Consider the following 25,982-nt stretch of genomic DNA (forward strand, 5'->3'; position numbering starts at 1 on the left):
ACTTGGAAATACCTGTAACTTCGAAAGATACTTGAGCAAAGATCCCGAAATAGTACGTTGAGAGAGCTGTCCAGAACAAAGAGACAGTAACTATTTGGACAATACAGGAATCCATGGAAAAGCATATGTTTCCATAAAAAGGAAAAAAATGATGCAAGACCTAAACAGGTCCCAATAAAGAAGCTAGGAAATTAGCAAGCATCCACTCCTAGGCAGATTCTGCAGACCAAATAATAAGAAGTATTGATATTGGACATCTAATAATGCAAACATTCAACAGTAATGCTTAAAAAAAATAATGAAAAGGCAAAAATCTTAAGCCATAACTTTCTCCCTTATTCCCAAGATTGCTCTACCATACATGAAATTTAAACATTCAGAATTCAGAAAAACTAAAAGGGAGGCCAAACCACTCATTTATCAAAAAAAAGGAGATCGAACCCCCTGCATCAGGGATGCTTCAGTTGGAAAATGCAAGAAAGAACATTAGCTTAAGGCTTTTTTATTAAATAGCACCATACAATCTTGTAAAGAAATAGCCCACTTTTCCCCATAGAGTTAATAAACTTGATTGAGATGAGTGACAAACTTCTTTTTTCATATTCAGAATGATCTTGAAAGATGATAGCAGGTCCATTGGTGAGGATTTAAGGTGGCTGAGAACAGGTTAAATTGTAAGATTTACAAAAAAAAAAAAAAAAAAATCAAAACTCTAATAGCTGTGTTGCAAGGACGTAAAAATGGAAATTTGAACCCAACACGTGTCCAAGAGTCTGACTCAGAAAGATAAGAAAACATGAATTCATGGAAATGCCCATGGAAAACTATATACTATTAAAACAATTCTGTTTTTTTTTTTTAATTCTAATACTATATATTCCTGCAACAAGGGGTATAAAATGTTGCATTTATTACTAATTTTCCATGTAACATTTGATACAAAAGATGGCATTCATCTTGTACATTATTAAATTTATGTCAAGCTGGAAAATAAAAGAGGAAATTGTACGTAGAACTGCCCTCAAAAATCCATGGAGTGCCGGACTCATGTCCAACATGAAAGCGCATATTCCACTTAGGAGAGTCAATGCAGCAAGGGGCTGTTATTTTATTAAAATCCAAATAGGGAAAACTAAAGGAGGCAAAACGTGGAATTAGTAGCAGAATGCATGGGTGTTGGAACTTAAGGGATGAAGATGGAAATAAAGTAATTAAAATTGAGTTACAACTTGGGGACAGATTTTAGGAACCATGAAATTCCGGGAAATCCATCACTTATGGAATGGTGAAAAAGGATTCATTTAGCTGAGCTTATATGGTTGGGGTCAAGGCTTAGAGGATGACGATGAAAAAGCTTAGGTGTTATTGATAAGAAAAATGTATGGTTGGTACACTGAGCATTATAAGGGCAGTAACAATGTTTTAAAACACCTAGGCGTGACGCAAGGCGTTCCACTACCTAGAGGCGTGAGGCGTAGCTCAAAACGTAAGAGGCATAGCTTACTTAAGAGAAGGGGGGATGAGGAGGAAAAAGGAAGAGGGAGAAGAGGGAGGAGGATCTCATTTTTCTTTATTTTTAAAAAAAATGTTTTGTTTTTCTTTATAAATCTTTTAAAGTGGGCCTCCCAAACACAAATAGGCCCATTTTCTTTCCCCTTATCTTTTCTTTCCTTCCCTTTCCTTTTCTTTTCTTTCTTTTTCTTTCCCTTCCCTTTCTTTCCTTTCCTTTCCTTTTTTTTTTCTTTTTTCTTTGTTTTTCTATCTTTGTACATGAGGTGTGCACGAGACGCATGAGGCATACACCTCTAGCACGCCTCATGAAAAAAGCGTATGAGATGTATGCTTCAGAGGTGTCAGTGCCTCTGGCATACGCCTCAGGGTGTTTTGGGGGCACCTTGCCTGGAGGCGTACGCCTCCCATGCCTTTTAAAACACTAGGCAGTAGTAATTTAAAAGAAGTCAACATAAATAAGAGGATATAAGTGGATAACGCTTATTGGAGTTAGCACCAGCAAGCAAATCTTGGCATCAGCACTAAGAGCATGAAAAAATAGAACCTTCAATACGTTAGAATAAACAGCAGCACCATTAAAAAAAAAAAAACATAAAACAAAACAAAACAATAACATTTTATGCGATAGACATGTTAATGGGCAAAGAGGGGAATGTAAGCTAGCCCTTTCCCCTTGCTTTCCTACTTGAAAACTGACTAAAACCAATACTAACAAGCTAACTAGGAATAGGGATAAATACTGGTTGACTTTGGACCCTTAATAAGAGAAATCCTACTAGTTGAAGATTAATTAGTTTTATGATGTTTTTCTGAGTAGATGTTTTATGTTAGTTGTTAGATAGGAGGTGGAGACCACAATAGTTATGTGAGTCCAAATTTTATTATGTTTTTAAGTGTTATATATGCTGTTTTATGTTTTGCCGCCCTATAAGGGCATAGTTGTCTTTACACTGTTCTATTGTTTTATGTTTTGCTGCCCTATAAGGACATAGTCAAAATGCGCATTTGGACAGACACAAGTACACTATTTAGGGCACGTGGTCAAAAACGGCATTGTAGCAGCAGACCCGAAAAAGATCTCAAGCATGATAAATTGGCCCCGACCTCAAAATGTTAAGGAGTTACGAGGCTTCTTGGGTTTAACAGGGTACTACCGGCGATTCATTAGAGGGTATGGACTGATTGCTGCCCCCTTGACAAGTCTACTTAAGAAGAATGGGTTCTGCTGGACTAGGGAGGCCCAACAGGCCTTCGAGACACTCAAAACAACTGTCTCATCCCCACCAACGCTCGCACTTCCAGACTTCTCAAAGGACTTCATCATTGAATGTGATGCGTCAAGCCAAGGAGTTGGTGCAGTCCTCATGCAAGAAGAAAGGTCACTAGCGTTTTTCAGCAAAGCAATGACAGCACAAAAATGGGCCAAATCAGTATACAAACGTGAACTGATAGCAATTGTTCTCGCAGTTCAGAGGTGGCGGCCCTACCTTCTAGGAAGGAGGTTCATCATACGAACTGACCACCAGAGCTTGAAATTTCTGTTGGAGCAGTCCGTACTATCCCCGGAACAGCAGCGATGGATAGCCAAATTACTTGGCTACGATTATGTCATTAAATACAAGGCAGGGCACACTAACAAGGTGGCGGATGCACCGTCACGCCAGCCACAACTATTTCCATTACTTCTCACTTGCCCAACATGTTCCTTCATGGGTCAGCTAAGGGAAGAAGTTGAAAGGCACACACAACTGAGCAAGCTGCGTTCACAGGTCCAAGAGGACCCTACTAGCCACCCAGGGTACACAGTGGAGAATAACTTGCTGCTGTATAAACGCCGAATGGTGATACCACAGGATTCAGCCCATATTGAGCAGCTTCTGGAAGTGTTCCACTCATCCCCAGCAGGAGGACACTCAGGGATCCTGCGCACTTACAAGAGACTAGCCACCCAATTCAACTGGAAAGGCATGCGAAATTCGGTCCAAAAATTCATAGCCGAATGCGTCATTTGCCAGAAAAATAAGGCGGATACCCAGTCTCCAGCAGGACTGCTACAACCACTCCCAATTCCTACACAAGTGTGGGCAGATATATCCATGGACTCTATAACGGGGCTTCTCCTTTCCTATGGAAAGTCCGTCATTCTCGTAGTGGTTGATAGATTCACCAAATACTGCCATTTTCTCCCTCTGTCCCACCCCTTTACAGCCTCCATGGTGGCTGAGATTTTTACTAAGGAAGTGGCACGACTACATGGTACCCCTAACTCTATTGTCTCAGACCACAACCCTATTTTTATGAGTCATTTCTGGGCAGAACTTTTTCGACTACAGGGAGTGAAACTCTTCAAATCTACCAGCTACCACCCTCAAACAGATGGGCAGACTGAGGTGGTCAACCGGAGTTTGGAAACCTATCTAAGGTGCTATGCAGGGGATAGGACACGTCAGTGGCTCAAGTGGCTTCATTGGGCAGAATGGTGGTACAATACCACATATCATAGTGCAGCAGGAATGACCCCCTTCCGGGCTCTATATGGATGGGACCCACCTCCCCTACTCCCATATGAGAAAGGGTCTACAGCAGTAGCAGCAGTAGAAGACCAACTCCTCCAGTGAGATAGGGTGTTACAAGATCTCAAATCCCACCTCCATTGAGCCCAACAATGGATGGCAGACTCCTACAACAGAAGGCATAGGCCTGTCCAACACCAGATCGGGGAGCAAGTCTTCCTTAAATTACAACCATACAAACAAGTTTCAATAGCAGGCCACCGGTGGAACAAACTGAGCCCTAGGTACTTTGGCCCATTTTGGATTGTGGAACGCATTGGGTCGGTGGCATACAGGCTTAACCTCCCAGCAACATCAAAATTACACCCTGTATTCCATGTATCCCTATTGAAGAAATGGCCAAAAACAAGAGCAATAACAACATCCACCCTCCCATCATTCTCGGAAGATGGCCAAGTTCAAACAGAGCCCACTCAGATAACAGAATTCAGGTGGATACGCAAAGGGAATCACATCGAACCAGAGGCATTGGTGGTATGGTCAGGTCTCCCAATTGAGGATGCAACTTGGGAACCTTACTTGGATTTACAGAATAGATTCCCACATCTTGACCTTGAGGGCAAGGTCGCTTTCAAGGGAGGAGGGACTGTTGAGACACAAATAAAGGGAATACAAGTGTACAAGAAAAGGCCACGCCAGCCTTTAAAGAATGTAACTAACAACCAACCACTAGAACAAACTAAATAACAAACTAGACAAGTGGACTGGACAAGTGGAGAGGCTGGTATAACAGAATTGTAACAGTAGTATATAAATAAGGAAAGGAAGTTAGGAGGGGATGATCGATTTGGGAATACAATCTCTCTCTCTCTCTTTCTCTCTCTCTCTCTCTCTCATTCAGGAGGCAGGCTCCCTCGAAAGAGTCTTGGAGTTAGGCAATTCCTAACATTATTGCTCTCTTTTCTTTTCAACTTCGCTTCTTCTCTTCTTCTCCTTCTCTCTTCAAGAAACTACTTTTCTTTTATATTTTTTAATTCAGCAGATTTCTACTTGGTATCAGAGCATCAACTAGGGTTTTTTGAAGCATTCTCATGCAGCCCTAGATCAGCCGACTGCATGAAGTAGTAAAGGGCTGATCGATCTGCTATAGATTGCCCAGTTCTTGGAGTTTTTGGTGGGATCTAGACATCAGGAAGGTGATCTACTGTTCGGCATCAAAATCAAGAAGAATTGGAGTACGGGGAAGAGTCCCAGAAAAGTTGGACTCTTTGTTTTTTATCTGATCTTGGGCGCCCAGGTATTGTTAGTTTTCTTTTGATTTTCTAAAGAGGGCAGTTTGGTTTCTGGAATTTTTTGGGCCTCCCGGAGTGATCGATTCACTTTTCTCTCTGTTGGGAGGCGTGGGGAGGAGAGAGATTTCCCTCCAGCTAGGGTTTTTTTCTTCCGAAAGGGTTGGTTTTTGTGTGTGTGATATTAAATTATTTTTTGAAGGTCTCCAATCTATTTTTTTCTTATTGTTGAACTGTTTGAAGTAAGATGGAGAGTTGGAATACCGAGATGAATTCTACCGGTACTGTGGGACTGGGTGTTGGAGGTAGTAGTGATATTTTTGGGTCTGGGATCATTACTACAGTAAAATTTGATGGTACAAATTATTTGGAGTGGGCACAATCAGCTAAGATGGCTATTGGTGCCTTTGGAAAATTAGGGTATCTCACTGGGGAGGAGAAGAAACCTGATACAGACTCTTCCCGATGGGTGCAGAAGAATTACATGGTAATGTCCTGGCTGAACTCGATTTACCTCATATTGCAAAAAATTTCCTATGGGCTAATACTGCTAAGGAGATTTGGGATAAAGTGATTGAAACCTACTCTTAGAAGCAAAATGAAGCCAGAGCCTATCAGTTAAGAAATCAGGTGATAAGTATGAAACAGGGAGAAAAACCTCTTACTGTGTATTTCTCCATGCTGAAAACCCTATGGCAGGAAATAGATCACTTAGAAACTGTAGTATGGGAAAGTGTAAATAATGCAACAACTTATCACAGACTGGTAGAGAGGAATAGGGTTTTTGAGTTCTTGGCAGGGCTGAACCCTGAATTTGACATTGCTAGGCAGCATAATCTTTCTAGGGAGGGTGTGACACTCTCTCAGGCCTATGCTTTTGTCTCTGGAGAGGAGAGTAGGAGGAATGTAATGCTGAGACAGCCTGAGATTGACCAGTCGGATATGGTTGGTACAACAAAACCTAAGCCGAATGGAGACAGGGGGAGTAGTGAGACTAGAAGGGAAGATAAGGACTTGGTGTGTGATTATTGCAAGAAGCCTAAGCATACTAGGGACACTTGTTGGAAGCTTCATCCAAATCTTATGCCTGCTTGGATAAGAAACAATAAGGGAAATGCAAATGTAGCCACTACAAAAGACTCTATAGCCCCTCTCCCAAACTGATTGGGAATCCATTGCAGTAGCAACAGTGAGAACAGAATTGGAGAGGTTTGGACAGCTTATGAGTAAGAAAGATTCACCTCCAGATGGACAGCAGAATGCAGGAGCCAACTACACCACTTCCTTTGCACATACAGGTAGTTCATATGCAACTGCAAATCTTGCATCCACTTCAGGTAAGGAGGGACCTCCCTGGATTATAGACTTAAGAGAATCTGAGCATATGACTAATGCCCCTATCATTTTCAGTTCCTATCAGTTGTGCTCTGGTAGAGACAGAGTCTCTACAGCAGATGGTTCACATATGCCCATTGTTGGGAAGGGGACAGTTATAGTGACCAATGATATAACTCTGTCTTCTGTTTTACATGTCCCTAGACTTCATACCAACCTATTGTCTGTTAGTTCTTTGACAAAAAATTTGAATTGTTCTGTGACCTTTCTTCCTGGTAATTGTGTTTTGCAGGATCTGGAGTCAAAGAAGATGATTGGGAGTGGTCGTGAGGTGAATGGATTCTACCTTCTGGATGAGATTTCGAGACATCAGAGCCATCATGTTAGCAACAACAGTAGTAGTGGGTCAAAGTCAGTGAACCAGATTATGCTTCGGCACAATCGCTTGGGACATCTTTCTTTTAGTTCTTTGAAATGTCTTTTCCCAAAGTTGTTTAAGTCTATTCAATTATCTATTTTGGAGTGCGAAAGTTGTTAGTTAGGAAAACATTGTAGACAGTCTTTTAAACCAAGTAATAAAAGTACTTCTGCTTTTAATATTGTTCACACTAATGTATGGGGGCCATATCAAATCCCTTCCATGGGAGGATTCCATTACTTTCTCTTGTTTGTGGATGATTATACACGATATTCTTGGATATATTTGATGAGATCACGTGATGAGGTTCCTAACTTAGTACGACAGTTCCACCAGATGGTTCTCACACAATTTGGAGTGAGAACTAAGGCTTTTAGATCAAATAATGCCAGAGAGTACTTTGAGAAGGACCTGACTACGTATCTCTTAGAACATGGTGTAGTTCATCAGAGCAATTGTGCATACAGCCGTGCATTTGATTCCTATGCAGTTCTGGGGAGACACATTGTGGAGGTGGCAAGGAGTCTTACGGTGTGTGCTTCAATTCCTATGCAGTTCTGGGGAGATGCAGTTCTTACAGCCGTGCATTTGATTAATCGTGTTCCTTCACGGACTTTGGGGTTTAAGGTTCCATTTAGCCTTCTTTTTCTAGATGGAGAGACATTTCATATACCTTTGAGGGTTTTTGGTTGTGTTTCTTTTGTTCACATTCTTTGCCCTCTTCGCATGAAATTGGATCCTAAGGCCAAGAAATGTGTTTTTCTTGGGAATGCTCAGAACCAAAAGGGGTATTGCTGTTATGACCCAGTGTCGAAGAGCAGATTTGTCACTATGGATGTTACCTTTTTTGAATCCACATTCTTCTTCTCGAGTGGTTCTCCTTGGGGGGAGAGTTTTGGGGAGGAAAACTCACAATCTATTCCTCTTCCTGTTTCTATGGTGCCTCCATCAGTTCAACCAGCACCTGCACCTCCAGTTTCATTACTTGAGCCACTACGGGCAGCCTCACAGAAATATCAGTGCCGACAAATGATGGTTGAATCCACACATCCTCAACCCACACCACTCTTTGTCAATCCTTTTGAAACTCTAGATTTGGCAGATACAGTTCCAGGTATTCCTCTTGAGCTTGAGCCTGTTATGTTTTCTAATGATAATGCTTTTGTTCCTAACACCATTGTTGCAGTTGATTCCACTGACCTTGATCTTCCCATTGCATTTCGTAAGGGAAAGAGAAAGTGTACAGCCCACTGCATTTCACACCATCTTTCCTACAATGCCTTATCACCTCTGTCAGTCCTTCTGAAACTCCAGATTTGGTAGATACAGTTCCAGGTATTCCTCTTGAGCTTGAGCCTGTTATGTTTTCTAATGATAATGCTTTTGTTCCTTACACCATTGTTGCAGCTGATTCCACTGACCTTGATCTTCCCACTGCATTTCGTAAGGGGAAGAGAAAGTGTACAGCCCACTGCATTTCACACCATCTTTCTTACAGTGCCTTATCACCCCCCTCCTACCATGCTTTTCTTTCTTCCTTGGGTTCTGTGTCTATACCTAGGAATGTTACTGAGGCTCTCTCCAAACCTGAGTGGAAAACAACCATGCAAGAAGAGATAGATGCTTTGGTCAAAAACCGAACTTGGGAAATAGTTGATCTCCCCCCAAACAAGGAGACAGTCGGATGTAGATGTGTATTCACAGTGAAGTATAAGGTCGATGGCAAGATAGAGAGGTACAAGGCAAGGTTGGTAGCAAAAGGGTATACTCAAACCTATGGTGTTGATTATCTGGAAACCTTTGCACCAGTAGTTAAGATGAGTTCAGTTCGTATCCTTTTATCTCTAGCAGCCACCTATTCATGGCCCTTGTTCCAGCTTGATGTCAAAAATGCTTTCCTCAATGGTGATTTACAGGAGGAGGTATATATGGACATTCCAACAAGCTTTTATGAAAGTAAAGGAAAGGTGTGTAGACTCAGAAAATCTCTATATGGACTGAAACAGTCACCTAGGGCTTGGTTTGATAGGTTCAAAGGGGCACTCATCCGTTTTGGATACACACAAACACAGTCTGATCACACCCTCTTTGTGAAGAGAGATGCTCTAGTGTCAATTCTGATTGTATATGTGGATGATATAGTGGTGACAAGAAATGATCTGGAGGAGATTGATGATATCAAAAAATCATTGCAGCAAGAATTTGAGATCAAAGATCTTGGTGAGCTCAAATACTTCTTAGGGATTGAAGTTGCAAGATCCAAGCATGGGATCTACATTTCATAGAGAAAGTATGTATTTGACCTACTGCAAGAGATTGGGAAGCTGGGGACCAAACCAGCAGACACTCCTATTGATCCAAATCACAGAATTAATGGTGAAGATGGTGAGTTAGTAAAGGATGTGGGGAGATATCAAAGAATGGTGGGCCGACTGCTGTATTTGTGTATGACACGACTAGATATTTCTTATGTTGTCGGTGTTGTGAGTCAGTACATGCATGCACCTCGGGTTCAACACTAGGAAGCTATTAAGAGAATACTTGCATATCTGAAGAAACACCCTAGCAGAGGCATTCTTTTCTCAAATCATGAGAATCTGAAGCTAGAATCCTATACAGATGCAGATTGGGCAGGATGCTTAGGTGACAAGAGGTTTACATCAAGAGTGTGTACCTTTGTAGGTGGAAACTTGATCTCCAGGAAGAGTAAGAAGCAAGCGGTTGTGGCAAGGTCAAGTGCAGAGGCTGAGTATAGATCCATGGCTCATGGTGTCTCAGAACTTCTTTGGGTTAGATCTCTTTTGAGTGAAATTGGGGTGAAAGCAGAGGAACCTATGATGTTATACTGTGACAATCAGGTTGCAATCAATATTGCCCACAATCCAATTCAGCATGATAGGACAAAACACATTGAAGTTGATAGACACTTTATAAGAGAAAGGGTAACAACCGGAGAAGTTTGTTTGCCTTATGTCTCTTCAGAGTTGCAGCTAGCTGATGTTCTCACTAAAGGGGTGGCAAAGAACAAGCTTGAACATGATCTATGCAAGTTGGGAATGTGTGACATTTACTCCCAACTTGAGGGGGAGTGTTGAAGATTAATTAGTTTTATGATATTTTTCTGAGTAGACATTTTATGTTACTTGTTGGATAGGAGGGTGGGACCACAGTAGTTATGTGAGTCCAAATTTTATTATGTTTTTGAGTGTTATATATGCTGTTTTATGTTTTGCCACCCTATAAGGGCATAGTTGTCTTTGTACTGTTCTATTATACTAAAGGGACGGCCAGATTATTGCTCTCTTTTCTTTACAACTTCTCTTCTTCTCCTTCTCTCTTCCTTCTTTCTTTAAGAAACTACTTTTCTTTTATACTTTTTAATTCAGCAGATTTCTACTCTACTTAATAACTTTGATTTGGTAATATAACTCCTAAACCAACTAGGAAAATAAACACTTAGTTTAATTAGGAAAGAGAGGGGCAGGGATATATTTAAAGGAAATACTCAGTCCTGCACTAGTGACAGGAATTTGCATGATGATGCTGGATTTATTAGCGATACATCCTTACTTTAAGGATGTTAATATTGAACTTCATTCAGAATTACAATCAACTTCAGTTTTCATTACTGATCCAAAAAAACAATGCTGATTTTAAAATGCTTAGTGAGGATTTGTGATTTTGTTTTTTTTTTTTCAGTTGATAATTGCTTTGTTGGTGATACCTTTCACCTTCTGTGATACAGTACTAATCATTTTTCTCATCATCATTATCATCCATGCCTTATCCCAACTATATTGGGTTGGCTACATGAATCTGTTTCGTTCTATTTGAAGCCATATCCACTTTAAATTTTCAGAGATTAAATCATTTCTTACTACTACCCATGTCCTTTTTGGTCTACCCCGAGCTCTTCTAGCCCCTTCAATGTGTAACAAATCACTTCTTCTAACTGGCACAGTTGGAGGTCTTCCATGCACGTTAGGGGTGAGCAAAAAAACCGAAAAAACCGAACCGACCAAAAAAAATGACCGAAACTGAAATGAATAATCGGTTAACCGAACCGGTCAGTTCGGTTTCGGTTCGGTGTTTTTAAAAATCCGAAGGTACCAGTTCAGTTTCGGTTAACCAATATAAAAAACCGGCGTTTAACCGAACCGACCGGTATACATATATTTCTATGTATTTTATATATATTTATGTATATTATATTATATTATATATATTTTTATAATATATATTGTAAAAACAAAAAAAAATGAACCGCCGGTTAACCGACTGGTTTTGGTTCGGTTTCAGTTACCAGTTTTCCAAAAACCAGTACTAGAAAATGCCCTAACCGAACCGTGAGCACCCCTAATGCACGTGCCCAAACCATATTAGTCTACGCCCTCTCATTTTATTACCTATTGGAGCTACTCCAAGGTCCATATGGATAACTTAATTCCTATCCTACCCTTTGTAGTTTTTCTACTCATCCATCTTAACTCCATTCCTAATTTTGTTTTATTGCATTTTACAATAAGAATACTAATTTCAGTGGAATTGTGGAAATAAAGCAAGAAGGATCAATTCAGATTCCTCTCCAATTTCCTTCAGCATGCAATTTATAGGGTGTATTCACTATTAAAAGTTCCTTTAACCCAACAAAATTCCAAATTCATTAATTGAAATTTAGACTAGTTGTCTTTTAAATTGACTTACAAATATCACTCATATTAACCAGAAAGTCCCAATGCACAACCACAGAAACCCAGTTCAACTTTTTTTTTTAGTAGTTCAGCTTTGTTCATCATCAGAGCATCTACCATGGCATTGAAATGTCTTCCAAAAGAGTTTATAGCTTAAAAAACTAGTAAGTAAAAGATATACATACCTTGGGAGCAAGAAGGAGCATAGACTTCAATGTTAATTCCCGGAGAAAAGCAGAAGTATCAGAAAACCCAGTGGCAACATGAGGATATACCTAATCGCAAGCATTACCCAGACAATTTAGGATTTCCAATCTGATGGTAAACAAAGTAGAATATCTATCAGGAGACTCTACATCTGAATCTGATGAAATTCTAGTTAGATTGAAGCTATGAAAAAAAAAATATATATATATATATATATATATATCAGAAAAGACCCCATACTTGCTCATCTACAACTTGAGTTGACAATGATTCACCAAATTGCTCTATGTGCTGCAGAAGGCCTACTCTAATAGCTCGATCATTGGAGGCAAAGAGTTTCACAATTGTTGGAAGTACCTATAAATAACAAGGATTAGCCAATTTTGTCTGCCTTAAGGACATAAACATCAAAATGGAATTAATGATAAGCATTAATTAAAAATAACCTTAACATTGAATTCTTCAGTTGAAAGCCATGAGCCCATTTTCAACAATGCAGTTAAGGCAGGAGCTGCAGCTGAACCAAATTCTAGAGCAGATGCTAACAAAGGAAGTAACTGTGGAATTTAAATGATCAAATCATAAGTTGGAATCTCTCAATAAAAAGAAGACTGGAAAATGCAACTCTTTTGAAACACATATACTTCAAGCATTTGACCTTCTTCAGAACAATTTGGCGAGGAAGCTGCTCAGCCAAGTTTGGAAGTTTACGGAAAAAGGTGTCCTTCTCAACACTATCTTTCAAATTCAGAATTTCCATGAACTGTATAGTTTCTACCAACTTATTCTGAAAATATTCTGCGAAGAATATCAACCTCTCTATATAAGTACAGACAAGTAACAAGAAAATTATGCATGTTCAGTGGAAAACAACAAAATAGGTGACATAAAAAATGCAATAGTTAAAGATATAGTGGGAAAAGTAGAAACAGAAAGAAGGAATCAAGAGCACATGTGGGACTTCTATTTTTTGTAGAGACTTGGGGATTTTGAGGTTTTAGAGGTAACACTGGCTTTAGAATTTCTAGAGGGTGTTTTTTCTTTTTCTTTTTCATCTGCGACTGTTAAAATTTGATTAAAAAGATGCAAATGAATAATCAATAATATGTGCAATGATCGTCTTGCAACTCTAGATTGCCCTAGTCCACTAGCCACCTCATGTTTTTATATTTCCTTTGGAGGATCAAACACTAATACATGGAATTTCCACACCCCTCGTTTTGCTAACCATCTGCCTTATATATAGTTGACAGACCTTGGTATCCAATTATAGACTGAATTCAGCTCCTCACTTGAGTATCTAATCTCCCTTTTTGTGTCTTAAATCCAAAAGCCTGTTTTGTTCTGCCTCACCCAGCCCACCAACAACTAGGAGTCCCCTTTCACAATTAGCCCACTAATATTTAAGGACTTTGCAAATGTCAGCCCATGTAACTTTGCCAACAATTCTTCCCGAGTTGAGGTCCCAAAATCAATGGGTCCCAACTACAGTGCTAAGAGGTTGAATTCACATCTTCTAAAGACCGCTCCTATGCCAGGACCAAGGTTTCCCAAGCTGGACCATCAAAGTTTAATTGAATGTACTTTGGGGGAGGAGAAATTCAACACCTAATACATAAAGTTCATATGCTTTCCAACAATATGTGGGTCGGGGAGGGTCGGGTTTAGCCTAATACTGTACCCTACCCGTACCCCTACAGATTGTAAAATTCCAAAACATGTTCCTGCCCATCAAGCAAAAAAAAAAACACCCCGTCGAGGCAAGTACACCAGGTAGGGTAGAAATTGCCATCACTACAAATCACCTCTATCCCTTGTAGCAATTGAACACCTTTCCTCTTCTCATAAATGTAACACCACCAACCATTTTCCTCTTTTCGGAGCCAGCTAATTACAAGCTTCAAATCACCTTCAATTAACAACTTTCTGATATTCAGTTCTGTTAAAAGACTGTTATTTATCTAAGTATAGTACCACAGGGGTACTATTGTACTTTCCTCCTCTTATTTTTTATGTTCTGTCGCCCTAGTATATATATCAAAAGCTGGCGCCGCCAGCAGTACTTTTGGCTCTCAGTTCTCTCTTCTTCTCTCTTTCTCTCTTTATTCTCTCTTTCTCTCTTTCTTCTCTCTTCCTCCCTTCTCTCCTGCATAACATGGTATCAGAGCGGGACTATCAGATCTGAAAGGAGAAGTCAAGTGAACAGTTTTCTTCACACCAGATTTCCAGATCTGCCGCCCTCATCCACTGTTCGGCTGATTGAAGATCAAGGTTTTCTCACGCACTTAAGTACCTTCTCTCCTCCTTTTTTTCTGGTCGTGTGCCAGGGCAGAACCTGTACTAGGTCTGCTAGTTGGATGTGACGTGATCAGCACCTCTTTCTTTCCTTTTTTGTGGGGTCGACTGATCCCTGTATAAACTGTAGGTCGTGAAGACTTTTGTGTGCTGCAATAGCAGTTTTTTATGGTGGACTGAAGGTCAAAGAGTGACCTGTACGTGCTGTAACAGCCTTCCTGTTGATGCGTAGGTCAAGAGATGACCTGTATGCACTGTGACAGCACCTGTATTGATTCTGTAGGTCAAGGGATGACCTGTTGGTGCTGTAACAGCACCTGTGTTTTACAGAAAAGAGTTGTGTTTCCGAAGAAAAAAGGGGTTACCTTTCTCCCTTGGTGTTAGACCTTTTTTTAAGATTTTGTACCCACTTTAAGAGTGTTTTCGAATCTGTAATCATGAGTGGTGAAGATTCTGCTACATCCAGTGTTCCTCAATGCAGAATGGAATGAGTGGGAGTGTGGACCTATCCTTTCCCATGGCTGTTATTCCTCTCGATGGCCTAAATTATTTAGTGTGGACCTATCCTTTCCCATATCCTAGGTAGCAAGGATCTTCCATCCGCCCAGGAAGTTTATGCTCTTGTTCAATCAGAAGAAAGCAAAAGAAATTTGATGAACAATTTTGGAGGGGATGCAGTCGTGTTGGCAAAAAAAGGGAGTGTTACTACCGGTGGGGGAAATACCTTTAAGAAGGGAGATTTTCAAAAAAATGTGGATGACAAGGACAAATTGTGGTGTACTCATTGCCAGAAACCCCAACACACCCGAGACACATGTTGGGATCTTCATGGGAAGCCGAAATGGGCTCAAGAAATGAGTAAGAAGCAAGGTTCAGATATGAATAAAAAGTCAGGACAGCAAGGTACAAGAAAACACACTATGACAAATATGGCTACTCAGGAGAATCAGCCCCCCATTTTTTTTTGATGAATAATAGTAAGTTTATTGATTCAGAAGAAAATTAGAGTGAGTTCATACATCATCCCAGTGAGAGGCGCGAGCTGCAGCCCCTCCTTGAAACTTACAAGTAAACTAGGAAAGAAAAACAAGAATCACAACTTAGCCCAAAATAATTCTTCCCTATTTACCCCTTGCTTAGCTAACACATCTGACAAGGTATTTGCTTATCTCCCCACCCACTGTACAGTGACCAACATATTCCTTGTCAACCAACTAAATTTCTTCATTTCATTCTTGTATGGCCACATAGCCTCTTCAGAATTTTTCAACCAACCCACCACCACTTTGGAATCCCCCTCGATTATTAGTTGTTGTACCCCCAGCTGGTTTGCAAATTGGACCCCTTGTACAGTAGCTAAAAGTTCTGCCCTGATGGAATTCCCAATTCCCAAAGGACCTGAGTAGAGCAACAAAATCTCTCCCTTCATTTCTCAAAGCACCCTCCATTCCGGATAATCCTGGATTACCCATGCTGCTTCCATCAAAGTTCAACTTAATTGAGCCTTCGGGTGGAAGAGACCAGCTTGTAATTGATTTGGCTTTTAAAGATGAGTAGCATGGGTAACACAGTCTTTAAAGGAGAATTGACGAAAGATTTCCAAGGTCTTCAGCCAATGTATTGCCCTGTTTAACACATAGTCTTTCAAATCTTGGCTGTTCCTTTCCTTATCTTGAAAAATTTTGAGATTCCTTTCTTCCCAAAGAGTCCAAGTCAAGGCAGCACGAGCACATCTCCACATAATTCTCCCTATTTTTGTAGGCCAATAAAAGGTAGAATGGTTGAAGAGCATGTGAACTTCTGCTGGTAGACTCCAACTACCCCCAAACAACGAAAGTAGCCACGCCTAAAGGTCTGCAGAAAAGGGACAAGATACTAATAGATGGTAACAATCCTCACCGTGAGTTCTACAGAGGATACACCAATTAGGAGAAATACAGAGAAAAGGTCTTCTCTTTTGTAGGTTGTCTAAAGTGTTTACTTTCCCATGGAAAACTTCCCAACAAAAAGCCATAATTTTTGGGGGGACTGGCCTACACCAAATTTCTTTTGACGGAAAGGGTTGGTGAGTAGAAAGTTGAGAGATAGACTTGAAAAAAGAAGCATAAGTGAAGGTTCCATTGGGTCTAGGAGTCCAAACCCTCTTATCTGGCTTGGAGGGATCCAAACAAACCTGATTAAGACACCCAAGCAAAAAAGAAAGAGACTCAATTTCAGCATCCCTAAGTCCTCTACGAAAACCAAAATCCCAAGTAGGATCTAAGGGTGTTCCCAAGGGTGAGACAAATTTTGAGACCATCTCTTTTTTGTACAAAGAAATAGAAAAAAGCGAGGGGAACAAATCCATTAACGGTGAGTCTCCTACCCAAATATCCTCCCAAAAAAGGATAGAGTTGCCAGAACAAATCATCTGGATCTGACCCAAGGGAGGATATTATTAATTCCTTCCGTGACCATTTAGAGCTCTATGGTAAAGCAACTCGTCAAATGGATGCTCCTCCCTCAACTTCATTTGCGTCTACATCAGGTAACTCTGCCACAGCTTTCCATGTAGAATCTCATTCCCCTAACTCTCCTTGGATCATTGATTCTGGAGCGTCTAGACACATGACTGGTAAGTCCTCTTACTTTCAAACCGATCACCTCCTATCTGGAAGAGACAAGGTGAGACTAGCTGATGGATCATACTCTACCATAGCTGGTCAAGGAACCATCTCTCTTCCCTTTGGCCTTACCCTGTCTAATGTTTTACATGTCCCAAATTTTCCCATTAATTTGTTCTCTGTTAATAGTATTACTAATTCCTTAAACTGCTCAGTGACTTTTTTCCCTGTGTGATCCAAGATCTAGCATCGGGGAAGATGATTGGTAGAGGATGTATGGTGGATGGGCTTTACATGGTGGAGAATAAGGCCGGTCTTCAAGTCATAGAGTTTAAGAGTCAGCCTTGTAATTGTCAAGTTTACTTATGGCATAGTCGTCTTGGTCATTTATCTTTTGAGTTTTTAAAAATTGTGTTTCCAAGGTTGTTTAAGTCAGTATCAGTGTCAGAATTTACTTGTCAAACTTGTCAATTGAGTAAATAGTGTAAAACTCATTTCTCTTCAAAGAATAATAAATCTGAATTTCCTTTCCACATTGTTCATTCTGATGTTTGGGGCCCTGTTACTTTACCATCTGAGAGTGGCTACAAGTATTTTCTTACCCTTATCGATGATTACTCCAGATATACATGGGTATATCCCATGCGAACCAAGGATGAAGTACCTAAAATTATCCAAGATTTTCAGCAGATGATCTTCACCCAATTTCAAACTGAAATCCAAATTTTTCAATCGGACAATGCCAAAGAATATTTTCATAGTGATCTTACGGAATTTTTTGCTTCTCGTGGCTCACTTCACCGTAGCTCTTGTGCCCGGACACCACAACAAAATGGTGTTGCTAAAAGAAAGAACCGACACCTTCTTGAAGTGGCCCGGGAGTTACTATTTCATATGAATGTCTCGAAACGTTTTTGGCTTGAGGCTGTCCTTTGTGCTACATATCTCATCAACCACATGCCCTCTCATTGGTTAGAGTGCAAAGCCCCACATTAACTTCTTTTTCCTAAGGCCCCCCTTCTTTCTATTCCTCCTCGTGTGTTTGGTTGTCGTTGTTTTGTTCAAAATCTGCCACCCACTCATGGAAAATTAGATCCTCGTGCCATTCCTTGCATCTTCTTGGGGTACTCCTTCACTCAGAAGGGACACCGACGCTTTGATCCTGTTTCTCGGAAATTTTATGTCTCTATGGATGTCTCCTTTTTTGAGAGTGAGCCTTTCTTCCCTGTTTCTCCTCAGGGGGAGTGTAGGAATGAGGAGAAACTAGTTCAGCTCCCTCCTCTTCCTGATCCTCCTCCCTTTCGTGTCTTCTTTTGTCATCACAAAGGCCAACCGTGTTCAAGAGCTATGGGGCACCTAGAAACTGTACCACCAATGCCATTAAACTCTCTGGGGGCAGATCATACCCATTCAAATACATTGGTTCCTGTTGATGTTCCTAACCCTATTGCCATTGATACTTCTGTTGCTAATGACCTTGACCTTCCTATTGCTCACTGGAAAGGTGTTAGATCTTGCACCACTAAACACCCTATTTCCCACATTGTTTCTTATGAAAACATTTCACCCTCTTTTCGGGCCTTTCTCTCTTCCATTGACAGTGTCCCTATCCCTAAGAATGTGGTAGAAGCTCTTTCGGTACCTAAATGGACAGATACTATGAAGGAAGAAATTAATGTGTTACATAAAAATGGCACATGAGAACTAGTAGATCTTCCTGAGGGGAAGGATCCAGTTGGATGTAAATGGGTTTTCATGGTTAAACACAAAGATGATGGCACTGTGGAACGGTATAAAGCTCGTTTAGTGGCAAACGGGTTTACACAAGTATATAGAATAGATTATGCAGAAACATTTGCACCTTTTGCTAAGATGAACTCCATTTAGAGTCCTTTTCTCCCTTGCTGCTAATCTTGGCTGGGATCTTCATCAGCTTGACATCATGAATGCCTTTCTGAATGGTGACCTTGAAGAGGAAGTATACATGGTACAACCCCTGGTTTTCAGGCTCAAGGTAATGAACAAAAAGTGTGCAGGTTAAAGAAATCATTATATGGGCTGAAACAATCACCAAGAGCCTTGTTCAGTAGGTTCCATGTAGCAGTACAACAAAGAGGATACAAGCAGTGTCAATCTGATCACACATTGTTTGTGAAAAGAGGGGAAGGGAAAATTGCAGCACTGATAGTATATGTTGATGATATAGTTATCATTGGTTATTAAAAGGATGAAATTCAGAAGTTGAAGAATTTTCTTGCTATCCAGTTTGAAATGAAGGATCTAGGTCCTCTAAGGTACTTCCTTGGGATTGAAGTGGCCCGCTCACAAAGGGGTATCTTCATTTACCAAAGAAAGTATGTCCTAGATCTACTCCAGGATACGGGAAAATTGGGAGCGAAGCCAGTTGATTCCCCTATTGATCCTAACCACACACTAGGTGACTGTCAAGGTGAACCCATCAAGGATGTGAAACTATTCCAGAGACTTGTACGAAGACTGTTATATCTTTCTATGACTCGACCAGACATAGCTTATGCAATGGAAGTTCTTAGCCAGTTCATGCATGCCCCTAAGACTACCCATCTTGAAGTAGTAGAAAGAGTTCTCAGATATCTTAAGAAGTTCCCAGGTGCAGGCTTGTTGTTTCAAAAATATGGACATTTGAAAGTTGAAGTGTATATTGATGCAGATTGGGCAAGATCTCAGAATGACAAAAAGTCAACCAGTGGCTATTGTACCTTTATAGGAGGTAATCTAGTTACCTAGAGAAGCAAAAAGCAGAATGTGGTAGCTAGATCTAGTGCTGAAGCTGAATATCGGGCAATGTCTCATGGAGTGGCTGAAATTATGTGGTAAAAAAATTGTTGAGTGAGTAAGGTTTTCCAGTTGACAAACCACCTATGACCCTATTCTATGATAACAAAGCAGCCATAAACATTGCTGCTAATCCGGTGTTGCATGATAGAACTAAACACGTCGAAGTCAACAAACACTTTATCAGAGAAAAGGTCGTCATAGGGGAAGTGTGTACTCCTTATGTTAGCTCTGAAGATCAACTTGCAGACATCTTTACAAAAGGGTTACACCACTCACGGCATCATGATTTATGTGACAAGTTGGGCATGATTGACATCTATGTCCCAACTTGAGGGGGAGTGTTAAAAGACTGTTATTTATCTAAGTATAGTACCGCAGGGGTACTATTGTACTTTCCTCCTTTTATTTTTTATGTTCTGTCGCCCTAGTATATATATATATATATATATCAAAAGCTGGCACCGCTAGCAGTACTTTTGGCTCTCAGTTCTCTCTTCTCTCTTCTTCTCTCTCTCTTCTCTCTTCCTCCCTTCTTCTCTCCTGCATAACAAGCTCTTTAGCCTTTTTAACCCTTCCATAACAGCCATGATTTCAGCCCTTTAACAAGTCCCCAACTCCAACTGGACCTGAATATAGTGCAATAATATTCCCCCTCGCCCCCCATTCCTAAAAACTCCACCTATGCCAGATGGACCTGGATTGCCTTCATTACTACCACCAAAGTTGAGCTTAATAAAACCTCTAATGGGTGGCGACCAAAAAGGCATGACCACCTCCTTACCTGGAGCAGAATCAGATGACTCTTTCCACTTTCTCATCACCTCAATGATGGGAATATCCTTAAAAAGATCTAGTGACTTAGCCCAATGAACCACCTTAATGATAATAGCTCTGGTGACAGCTCCTCTGCTTCTTTCTTTTTCAAGAAATATTCTCTGGTTCCTCTCCTCCCAAATTGTCCAACACACCGCTGCCCTTGTGCATCTCCATAGGATAAAATAACAAGAATCATTCCATTGAAATAGAAAAACAAGTTTCTTTAAATTCTTGTTTCATTTTACTAACATGAATGTCTCTCTTCATCTTAAAATATAAAAATTATGCACTCCTTTCTCCAATAAATTAAGAAAAACCAAATGAAACCTTAAATTTATATCTATCAGAAAGAAACCTCTACCATTTCATTTGAATATTGAATCCAGCCAGATTAGAGAAACTGAGAGGACTTCAATATTATATTTAGAAAACCAAATGAAACATAAATCATTCACATAAATAAGAAAAGTGTAGTTTGGGGATTTAAAATTTTTTTAACAGATCAATGAGAATCTTTTTTGAAGTTAACTAATGGAATTCTAACAGAGGGGGTATTTGTCACAAAATGAACAAGTTCAGGGGGGTAAATGTCACTGATCCCATGGTACAGGGGGATAGAAATGGGTAAAAAACCTTCAACAATCTACATAAATTGCAGACTAATTAGTTAGAACAGACTACAGAGTAAAACAAACGATCCTCAAAAGTTGCTCCCATCCATGAGCTGCATGCAAAAACTCCTTAGAAAACAGACTATTCTCTGGAAATCAACTGAACAAGGTTAGAGAAGAAAAGAACTCACCACTGTTATCTATAAGCTTTGAAGCATTCAATCTGCGAGCAGGAGTAGAACTCAATAGTCTCTGATAATCTGGAAGTAGAGACTGTGAGAGAAGAAAAATGGATAAATGCAGATGGAACTGAATGCTTCCAAGAGTAGAAAAGATAATAAACTTCTTAAAACACACATCATGTTACATGTATAAAAACAAACACTAACTTCCATACATGAAGTCCTCTTAATTCAGTGTATTCAGATAAAGAGCTTTCTGAGCAATGACAAGTTTTCAGCCAAATGGATGTCTCATTTTAAAATATTACCATGTTAACTATGAAACATAAATTCTCTGGTATGGACCCCAAAATGTGTTAATAGCTTATTCATGAAGTTCAGCAGTTTACTTCTTTCTTTTGGGGCTAAAACAGCTAACTCAGTTGCCTGACATTCCATACAGCAACACAAAGGGTCACAAGGCTAGTCCCACACTTAACAACCAGGAAAACCTCAATGAGGCTGCAAAATGTTCACCTTTGAAATGGAAGCAGTGTTACGTAGATCCTCCGTTTTTGCCAATCTCATACCAGAGAAAAGTTCATAAATAAGACAACCTGAAAAAACAATTTAAAATGTATCAACAATTCACATTGAAAAATCGGTTCAACATAGGTATTCCTGAACTATCAGATATTGCTGGAGTTATTAGAAACAATCAAGGGTCATCAACATTAGCTATCTCTTCAAGCCCTATGAGCATTGGAGATTCTACAAGAGTTTGTGTCTGCAGTAGTGTGGGGTTTGAGATTGAGTAAAACACTTAACATCAGGAAAGGGGTGGTTGACAAATTCTAGTAAAAGGCCATGGAATTGTAGAAATGTTGTGTGAGAAATAAAGCAGCTGGAAAGAGGTTGATAATCACCTAATTATGGATTCGAAGAACATCAAATTTACTGGCTGGCACAATGGTTAGACAAGGGGTGAATAGGGATCAAACATATTGGGGATACTTGCAATTTGACCAGTTGCATTTATAAAAAGGAATGTAATAGGTAGCAAATGCTAGTCTATATCTTGAGGTGTATGGCATTTACTGCACATATTCATTCTTTTTATCATAATTAATAAAAGCCTGCCCTTTACCAATAAAAAACAACACCTCATTGCAAAAGAGAATACTTGAATTAGGAAAAGAAAATTTATAACCAAACAAATTCCAGTGTCACTGCATACACGATTCATTGTAACGTCACAATGGACAATCTTGAGAATGTCAAACATTCTTTTCCTCCTACCAGTAACATTTTCCTTTTGGGCATGGACCAGTAATATGAGCAAAAAAAAAAAAAAAGGAATAAGGACAAGGCGTACCATCATCCAAGGGGACCTTACAAGAAATGATGACTAAAACTAAAAAGGGTAATCAATGAACCAAAACTTAGGTTACAAACACTTCTCATAAGGATTCAAGGCAGAGTATTCTCCAGTTAAATGAGAATAAGAAGTGCTAACTGCCACCCAGGATCATCACATTGCAACATTTAGACATCACTCATTCATCATTGAATAAGTTATTATTCAAAGAAATAGCAAGCCGTTAGTCATATAATATTCTGATGTACTTGCAGTGCAAAGAGGACTAACCTAATCCCCATGAATCAATGGCCCATGGTGGAGATTTTCTGATTAGAGCCCAGTCAGACTTTGACAGCTCCATTGGCTTGTATTGTGATCCAATTAACCATTCATATTGCTGCATGGAAGTATTTTTCTGTGAGAAATCCACTAATTTAATCTGACCATCTTCAGAAATTCTAATTGGACTAAGAGACAAAACAGAAATACATCGGACCAGAAGGACAAAGAGAATTTTAAGCAATCATTACAATATCACAACATTCTTGTTTGAAGAGTAAAGAAAATTTTTATTAATAAGAAAAAAGAGGTATAAATTAAGAGGTGACGAGATGGCACCTCACCAATACAAAACAACTAATGATCAAGCAATACAAACTGATCACTATTACAATTCTGGATTTCAAGAACATTCCAAAAGTTCTCCCCCAAATCTGATCTGCTATTCTGCTAATTTGATCAACTTCAGGGAGCACCAGAACCCAATCTGACAAAAATTGCCCAACAAAAGCCACCAGAAACTTGATGCTTTTGAACCAGCCTTCGAATAGTCTCCAGCACAGAGCAAAAAGGATACAACTCCAGACTATTCTTGCTTTTCTGCTTCCATTGATCTTTGGCCATGAAGCGAACAACTCAGCTGATGTCCTTAGCTGGAAAATACTTACTCCAAATAGGACAGAGTAGAATTTCCACAAAAGAATTGCAACCTTGCATGAACAGAACAAATGGCAAGCAGACTCTTCTTCTGAACAGCAAATATAACAGTAACTTGCCAAGTTGAAGCCCCTTATTTTTAAGTGGTCCAAAGTTAGAATGCTGTCCAAGGCTACCAACCATGCAAAAGCTTCCACTTCAGGCTGAACCGGGTTCCCGCAAACTATTTTCACCTGACTTGAAACCATCTGATCTTTTAACTAAAGCCAGATAGAAAGACTTCACTGTAAACTTTCCATCCCTACACTCTCTCCACCATAGACCATCTCTTGAAGAAGCTGAAACCTCTGTTTGTTGTAACTTTTCCAGTAACAGAATACATTCTTCAATTTCCTGATCCAGCAGGGGTCTTCTAAATTTAGGACTCCACACAAACTGGTCATCCCTCATCTCAAAACATTGATTGACCAAAACATGATGATCGGTGAACCTGTATAAACTTGGGCAGAGCTCACACAATTTCCCTACCCCACACCACTCATCCTCCAAGAATTTTACCCTTGACCCATCCCCCACCTTGAAACTCACCAAATCTCTGAAATTCTGACTAAACTGCATAAATCCCTTTCCAGACACTTACCTCATAAGAATTTGAAATCTCCCTCAGCTTCCACCCAAACCTCAACACCCCATACTTCCCAACTACCACCCTCCTCCAAAGAGAATCCCTTTCCCTCTCTAACCCAAACCTCCACAACCATTTGCCCAAGAGAACCTTATTCAAAATACATATTCTCCTAAAACCCAGTCCACATCAATCTTTTTGCCTGCACACCTTACCCCATCCTTTCCATAAAAAATCCCTTTGAATTTTCCCAATTCTCTCAGCCACCCTAGCTGGAATTTTCAAAAATGAAAAGTAGTAGGTTGGTAAACTTGAAAGAACACTCCTAATGAGGGTAACTCTACCCCCAAGAAAGAAATATTTTGCCTTCCATCTCTCCAACCCTTTCCACAAATTGACCCCCAGCTTTCAACTTCAGAAACCTTATTCCCCACCAGTAAACCCAAGTAAAGAAAAGGTAGATTCCCAGTCTTGCAATCAAAAACAGCAGCCAAATACTCCAACTCCTCCCTCCCTAGTTCCCCTACGTCAATTAACTGACTTCTATTCATATTAATTTTCAGACCTGTCAACATTTCAAAGTTGGCTAGCAAGGCCCTTAAATTCAGCACCTGGTCCACTGAGGCATCCAAGAATACAAGGGTGTCATACACATATTGGAGATGTGTGATGCAATGACCTTCAGCACCTGCTTTAAAACCTTCAATCCAATCCAACTGTGCATCTTTCTCCATAAGTAGATTCACCACTTCCATGACTAAAACAAATAACAAAGGGGAAATTGGATCCCCTTGCCGCAATCCCCTAGAGGCTTGGAAAAACTCCGCAGAGACCCCCTGACCCCGTTGAGGATTAAAGAGAAAGATATGGATGAGACACATGAAAACATCCAGCTTCTCCATTTCTCCTCAAAACCCGTAAACCTTTGCACCTCCAGAAAATCCCACTCCACATGATCATAAGCTTTCTCAATATTGAGCTTACATACCAACCCTGGTCTCCCACTCCTTAAACTCAAGTCAATACACTAACCACCAGCACCCTATCCAAAATTTGCCTCCCCTCCACAAAAGCCATTTGGGTTTCTCCCACCACCTCATGAATCACTCTCTTTAATCTCCTGGACAGCATCTTTTGCCCTCACAATTAGATAGGGACTAAATTCAAAAAAAAATGCATTTTATTCAAAAGAAAGTTCCACAAGCTCATTCATGCTTTTAATAGTAATGTAGATTTAGGTGTGTTCAATTTTTCTACAATTTTTTTATAACACTTATTTTTTGTTTAATATGATCAACATAATATAAGACATGTGCCCAAATTTTTCTGCAAACTTATGCATCTTTTCTTTTTTAGTGTTTTTATTTTTAAATAATTTTTATTGCTTAATTATGACACAAAGGTTAACACATTTGACCAAAAAGTTGAACTAATGACTTGCCACCAAATAGGAAAACAATTTCATTTTTGGTCGGTTTTAAATTCCGTATTTCATTTTCATCGTTTAGAAAAACAATTCTAGTTTATTTCTATTTTAAAAGTTTTATTATTTAATCATGATATCATGGGTTGGTTGATTTGATTTAGATGGTTGAATTTCTTAGTCACCACTTGGACAGAGGAATGGTTTTGTTTTTGAGTTGGTTTTGAAAACCATTGGTTTTATATTCTTAAAAGTATTGAACATAGATCTAATTAGTATAATTTATTAGTAAAAAAATAACTTAACAAATAGGATTTAATGAGAGAGAATGGGAGTTAATACCTTACATCTAAGATGAAGGATTAAATGA

At 39.7% G+C, this 25,982-nt stretch overlaps 1 protein-coding gene across 2 annotated transcripts in view; it reads right to left on the reverse strand.

The window, feature by feature from the left end:
• The window catches only part of LOC104593757 (uncharacterized), a 107,258-nt gene that overhangs the window by 27,144 nt on the left and 54,132 nt on the right, over window positions 1–25,982 (reverse strand). For both annotated transcript variants that reach the window (XM_010253745.3, XM_010253744.3), the window contains exons 6-13: window positions 22,917–23,025; window positions 21,806–21,885; window positions 21,299–21,380; window positions 12,624–12,763; window positions 12,412–12,522; window positions 12,206–12,322; window positions 11,944–12,033; window positions 13–66 (exon numbers count right to left, since the gene is read on the reverse strand). In XM_010253745.3, the coding sequence (XP_010252047.1) occupies window positions 13–66; window positions 11,944–12,033; window positions 12,206–12,322; window positions 12,412–12,522; window positions 12,624–12,763; window positions 21,299–21,380; window positions 21,806–21,885; window positions 22,917–23,025 (783 nt within the window). The remainder of the gene's footprint in view (window positions 1–12; window positions 67–11,943; window positions 12,034–12,205; window positions 12,323–12,411; window positions 12,523–12,623; window positions 12,764–21,298; window positions 21,381–21,805; window positions 21,886–22,916; window positions 23,026–25,982) is intronic.

This window comes from Nelumbo nucifera, chromosome 5 (assembly GCF_055504915.1).
Source record: "Nelumbo nucifera cultivar China Antique chromosome 5, China Antique-T2T, whole genome shotgun sequence".
NCBI lineage: Eukaryota > Viridiplantae > Streptophyta > Magnoliopsida > Proteales > Nelumbonaceae > Nelumbo > Nelumbo nucifera.